Here is a 6485-nt window from a genome sequence, read left to right on the forward strand (position 1 = left end):
TGAATGGTGTTTCTCAGTCCTGGGATGAGAGCAGCATGGGGTGAAACTAGAACTTAAAAGGCGGCGGCATTTGGGAGTGTCAGGTGATTCTTAGGAAGACGTTCAGGAGCCCTTAATGAGATACCTTTATTGAGGTGAAGTTTGGAACCAGAGGGTTAATATGAAGCTCACCTGTTTTCATTGCTTTGTAACACCTTATTTGCTTTGGCGGAAAATCTCCAGCCTTAAATGTGTCCCAGTTTTGCAAGTGCACACAGGTGCTCCCGCTAGTGAGACTGTATGAGGGCCACGTCTGCCATGGGCCCAGAGCAGCAGGGCTCAGATTGTACAGGAATCTGGGACAAACCACAGGTTGGAAAAGCGATGTGGCTGGTTCCACTGAGACTTAGTGTAACACAGAGAAGAGGTCGGACTCAAATTCATTTTGTACGTTTCACCGAAACCACTCTGACCTCGGGGATGGCTGGATTTCTTCATGTTGTAACTGACCTCAAACAGAAAGTCTGTGTTTAGCGTCTCCGGGTTACCCAGCAAGGCTGTGTTCAAAGGCTGGCTTTAAAACAGACTGGAAATAAGCGGGTGAGAGAAGCAGTTGGAGCAGGCAAGATTGTGTGAAACAGTAAACTAGGCTGACGCATCACGGCATGCCCAACTTGCCTGATATGTGTTGTTTCTACACGTACCATTTGGAGGATTTGTGGGAATTTTAACATTGGAAAAGGGTCAACATGCTTCTATTTAAAAGGAAGAATAAATTTTAGATGTGTCAATTATTTTCTCTTAAGGACCTTCTGTGACCACCATGGAAAGACATGGAATTTAATTAGACCACAGGGGATTCCAGCCACAATAAATCAAACTGCACAGAATAAGGCAGTGAGAGAATGGTATACTTTGGGGTGAGAGAGTCCAAATAAATTCATCTTGCTGTAAAGAAGAGACACACAGCAATTCAAGGCTTTTGAAAAAAGCATCATTTATTTCAAAGTACAACACAAAGTTGTATTTTTAAGAAATACACATTCAATCTTGTATCCCAAGACTTGGCTATGTGCATTTCAGTTTATCTTTAAAATAAATTCAGGTATACAAATGGTACATACCTCAAGTACAAACAGCACAGAAAATGCATATGGTCTCAACCGAATGTTTTTACATTCATTCACTGTTCTTAAAGTTGACTTACATTTCTGTAATCTGCTTTTAAACCAAGACAGCCTTATTTTAAAAAAATACTCTGTATTTTTCAGCACAAAGTCCTCATACATTTTTAAAATTAGATTTTGGTGCATAATATTGTGAAATTATTAAAAACCAAACTTGGTAATTTAATAAAATTGTTACATGCCAGGACTTCTGAATCAACTCAAATTATTTCCTTAGCTGTAAATGTCAAATTTGTGTTCATACAGATAAATAAAGGATGGAAGAAGACAGGTGGTGGAAACTTGATAGCAGTTAAGGTTTTCAGATGTACAGGTCTTATTAGAGTTTGTGGCTGAGTCCAGACTTTTCCCTAAAAGCACAACAGCAAATCTCATATTATCATAATTGCAAGAAAGATCTGAAAGAAGCGAGTGGTACAAGCCTGCCCTGCTTGAGTCTGTTTGTTTTGCAAAGACGAGGAGGGTGGGCAGTGGGAAGCCACCGCAGTAACAGCCTTAGGAAGATGTCTCACAAACTGGCATATCATGATCTAGACAAGGGGCCCCCACTTGTTGTTGTTGTCGTCGCCTAATTTCAATTCTCATGAGGGAAGTGTGAGTTAGACCAAGGGTCAGAGCTTCTTCTTCCGATTGTGGGGCTCCATATCCGCCAGGGGTTGTACGTCTGCCCCAAGTCGTCGGCTGGGCTGGAGGTGGAGGGAGCGTGAGGAGCAGAGTTTTCGGCGCCCATGAGGCCAATGCTTGGCAGCGTGCTGGCTGGAGTGGTGAAGGGCAGGGTACCGTTCAAGCTGCTGGACCAGATCGAGTTGCTGAATGGAGTGGTGGACCACAGGCCACTGGTGTTGCCAAGGATCGACTGACAAGACAGAAAACACGCAGCATGGAGCATCGGGACTGACAGGCACGCAGCGGGTACACTGGTGAAGCTTATGCTAAAAATCGGGGCTGGGCCACAGCTTCTTTCACCTTATTTTGAAACAAATGTTTCATACATATAGCCATCTCAGAGTCTGAGCAGACGGGGCTGCTAGTTTAAAGAAGGGTTGGCAAACTACAGTCAGTGGGCCGCCCCCAGCCCCGTCTGTTTCTGAAGTGAGAGGTCGGCTGGGACACAGCGGTACCCGCTGGTGGAGGGGGGCACAGGTGACCAGACGCACAGAAGCAGGATGGCCTGCGAAGCCTAAAATATCTACTGACCCCCGTTTTAACAGCGTCTTAACCATTCTTTAAAACTGAAGCCAGAATGACTTACAAGTAAAGACAAGCCCTGAAATCTAGGAAGGTAAAATATCTACCTCCAACCCTGCTTGTCTGGTTTTCCTGAGAACGGAGGAGGAGTCCCAGTGGGGTAGTTTTCTGTCATAATTTTGTGAAAGCTGAAACCAGTAATTCTCTTGGTAAGAATACTTTTTTGGAGCATGATCTTGACAGAAAAATTTAGCCGAAAAACCAACAACTGTATACTGGAAAAGCTCAAGCTAAGACAGAGGTGCCCCCCAGAAGCAAAATCATTGCAACTTTCCAGCCGCCTGCTCCTGGGGGCCCGCGGGGCTACAGCCACGCCCTGCCGCGGTCTGGCCCTCAGCCGCACCGGCAGGCTGATTTACAGCTTGGGGAGAGGCTGGACCGACTGTGCTCAACTCGGAGACCTACCCCACAGGTGCTCACTTGTGCTTCCTATCGCTGAAGACTATGGATGGGTCACTCTGGCAGAATATGAAGACACAGCCATGGAGGCCGTAAGAACTAACCTGCCCCTTCCATGCTGCTATCTGGCCTCTTACGAGGGCATCAGTGCCGCATGAGTAACAGTGACAGTAAGAGCAGCAATGATGAGGGAGCAGGCGAGGCCAAGCCCCGAGTACTCACTGTGGCCGTGTGGGTCGGGGAACTGGAACTGGCTGGCCAGGAAGGGCTGGGATCCGTTGCTGGGGAGTCCCAAAGGTAGGAAGGGCCACTACTAAACTCGTTCCAGCCTCTCTGGGAGGCTTGATTGCATGACCGAGATAACCCGAGTTTGCTGAAAACTTCTGCAAATAAGGAGGAAGTCAAGTCTGTATTATTGTGCCATGCTCACTCACCTAGGGTAAGACGGGGCCTTCACTCAGAGGCACATGTTCCCCCCCACCTGCTCTGCCAGCTCCCACCACACCCTGGGGAGAACGGGGCACATGGCCCACGATCTGAGCTCTTTCCCCGCACCCATCATGGGACGACATCAAGTGCAAACGTCCCATCGCTAACATGACCGCCACTGAGGCAAAGCTCACATTGCTGCCTCTAGTTTTGGACACCAAGTAAGGAGCCCAGCATGGCCAGCAGTCATCTTTCAGACACACAATCCTTTCTCAAAGTTCTAAATAAATGCTGGGGAACACAAACCGATTGGCACTCAGGGCACTGAGCTGGCTCCACCAGACCTTTGGGCTGGTTGGTGGGGGGGGGGGGCAGAACAGGAGACCCTTTTGTGAGCTTCTTGCGGAGCCTCCCCCTTTGTGGGCCGCCGTCCCAGGGGCTGGGTAGGCCCGGGCTCCCGAGCATCTATCTGCGGGAGCCCTGTTGCCCTCAAGTCAGCCTGCATATCTTCTGTTGGTACCTAACTACACAAAGAAACACCTCTTAGAAATGCCTCCTAAATGACAGGCTTGGGGCGCCTGGGTGACTCAGTTGGGCATCTGCCTTTGGCTCAGGTGATCTTGGGGTCCCGGGATTGAGCCCCCCAATGGGCTCCCTGCTCAGCGGGAAGCCTGCTTCTCCCTCTGCCCCCACCACTTGTGCTGGCTCGCGCTCTCACTCTCTATCAAATAAATCTGAAAAAAAAAAAGGCTTTCCTAGTTCAGTGTATTTCTCCACACATAAAACTAGACCGCATCTTCCTTTCTTCTTTGTCCACAGGCTTATTAGTTACAGGTCTAGTGTTAAACACTCACCACCAGTTAGGTTAAAAGAATTTCCAAAGGCCGAGAACGAATTGAGGGGTGTGAAGTCAGGGCTGCTGGGGTTGCTGGCGGGACTCCACAAACCCGAGCTGGATGTTACAGGAGGAAAACGCAACACAGAGATGTATAATGGTTAGTGGGAACGGGCCTGTTACACACGGCTTCAGACACCGCGGGTGCTGCTTCACCTGGGGGCACTCAGATATGAAAGACAAAGGCTTCTCTACGCCACAAAGGATTCAGGCACAGAGAGGTTCTGAGCTCCTAGGCTCCCAGAAGCTGTGAGCCTGGTTCAAAGCAAGTGTTCTGCAGAGAGAACAGGTATTTTTTTTTCCCCTTATGTTTGCTTTTTGGTAATGGAAGATTTATTTAAAAAATTTCAAATCTAGGACTCCTCCCCTTTAGTACAAGGTAGGTAAAACTGGGGCTGTACCGACAGTCTTTACTGTTATTTGTCTGGGAAAATGAACCAAGGCAATCGGAGCAGGTCACGGTGACCAGGGGGGTTGCTCTGGGTCAGGAGAGTGGCATCTCCAGTAATTTACTACACACTGTCTAGTACGAACTCGTTTCCTTCTCCTATCGCTATCAGCTCACATCCTTTCGTATGACAGACCGCGACAGGGATGAAGGATGAACACACACCTGCCCCTCTGTCGGGGGGGTCACCAGGGGAAGCACAGCAACCGGGCTTTCTGCTTCCACCCAACAGACAAGAGCTCCTAGAGGTGCCTGATTGCGGTGATGGCCTACTTGGAATCTCGGGGGAACACAGGTATGGATGGAAGAAGCTAACCTTGACTTTTTCTTTTGATTAAGAATGGTCTACCGTACCTGTCTGAGCCATCGCTGTCGACAGGAGTGTGTGAAATGCCAAGGCTGCTGGAAAAATCTGTTTTGTTTGAAGAAACTTTAGCAAAGCCATTCCCGCCTGTAACAATGGATTCTGAATCAATCAAAGGCAATTCCACAGTGCCCGAAGCCCAGGTGTGACAGGCGGGACACCAAGCAACTCACCTGGACTCTTGTCATACCCGGCGGTGACTGCAGCAAAAGTGGGGTTGCCGTTCCTGCCAGGGAGTGAGGCTGCTTTTGTCAATTTGTGTTTGCTTCCATTTGGCTGCTTGCTTTTAGGGTCACTTGAAGGAAGAAGCAAAGAGAGGGGCCATTCCTCATTAGTCCAGGGTGGAGGCCCGTTGGGGGCACTTGCCTTGGGCGGTGTGGCTGCCCCAGGACTGAGCTCATGCAGTGCCCTCACTGTGGCTGGGCCCAGGTTTCGACGGGGACCTGGAAATAGTCCAGGGCAGCCCCCAGAGCATGGCCTGGCCTCACATAAAATGCTCCCAGACCTAAGACTGTGCTGTCTGATGGGACATAAGGGACTTCGGGGAAAGGTGTGAAGACAGAAGGCCCCTAGGGAAGAGACCAGGGCAGGGATGAGCATTTAGGGGTGGAAAGGCTGCAATCCCATTTTAAAGAATACTAGATAGGGAGCCACCGGGTCGTGGGCCAAGGAGGAGAACAAGGGCTCACTGGTGGGCAATGCTATGCGGCAGGGTTCCAGTCTCCAGCCCCCATCAGGACCTGGTAAGGGGCCTGGTTCGGCAAGGGCCCCAAGCAGGGCAGCTTGCTCCCTGGCTCTTTGGCAGGAGAGACCAACCAGGCGGGTCGGCTGTAGGTTCAGGCTGGGTGGTTCCCCACGTGCAAAGTAGGGGTGGTGACAGCACTGAGGCGGGCTTGCCGGGGAGGGCGTGCGGTGCTGACGGCATGCTGGCACACGCCAAGAACTCGTTCTGGGCTCCTCACTCACACCGGGGCTCCTGTTACACTAAGCCGAACACGGCGGGGCTCCGGGCCTCCAGGGAGGAGCGCCGTCGAGGGGGTCCCGCCTGCCTGTCGGGAGGCCGCCACCTCTGCGCACGGCACCTCCTGCACCTCTCGGCGGCCGGGCGGGGGCCAGAGCCTTCCCCTTGTAACTGCTCAGCTCCGCCGCCGCCGTAAGGTCAAAATACACGTCCTGTAAAGCCGCTTCCTCAACACCCAGGGCGGCTGTAGATCTTCATGTAATACTTAGGATGTTTACTGCCTCTTGAATTGGAACGTAATTCTACTAAGTTAAATGATGCACAGCTGAGGCTGGGCACCAACATGGGGGCACCGACCCCGGGAGAGGGCAGAGGCTTGTCGAGAAGAGACAGGAGAGGTCTGGGACAGGACAGCAGGCCGTGGCCACTGAGCGTCTGCACTCGAAGGGTGCAAGCACCTACAGGACTTAGTTATCTGAGGAGTGGAGGGCGGCCAGGGACCCACCTGCTGGAGCTGTTGACGGCGCTGCTGTAGCTGCCCCGGGTCGAGAACGGGCAAGGTGCAGCGGGGGGGG

General features: G+C 51.1%; 1 protein-coding gene across 1 annotated transcript in view; it reads right to left on the reverse strand.

Moving 5' to 3' along the window:
- Positions 1–959: 959 nt before the first annotated feature.
- TMEM131 (transmembrane protein 131) overlaps positions 960–6485 on the reverse strand; it is a 225112-nt gene continuing 219586 nt past the window's right edge. Inside the window, exons 37-42 of the mRNA XM_073897950.1 lie at positions 6416–6477; positions 5123–5244; positions 4940–5036; positions 4097–4194; positions 3036–3196; positions 960–2022 (exon numbers count right to left, since the gene is read on the reverse strand). Coding sequence (XP_073754051.1) covers positions 1741–2022; positions 3036–3196; positions 4097–4194; positions 4940–5036; positions 5123–5244; positions 6416–6477 — 822 coding nt within the window. The 3' untranslated portion in view covers positions 960–1740. The remainder of the gene's footprint in view (positions 2023–3035; positions 3197–4096; positions 4195–4939; positions 5037–5122; positions 5245–6415; positions 6478–6485) is intronic.

The sequence above is a fragment of the Callorhinus ursinus genome, unplaced genomic scaffold, assembly GCF_003265705.2.
Source record: "Callorhinus ursinus isolate GAN/ISIS: 27379988/994484 unplaced genomic scaffold, GSC_fseal_2.0 scaffold10, whole genome shotgun sequence".
NCBI classification, from domain to species: Eukaryota; Metazoa; Chordata; class Mammalia; order Carnivora; family Otariidae; genus Callorhinus; species Callorhinus ursinus.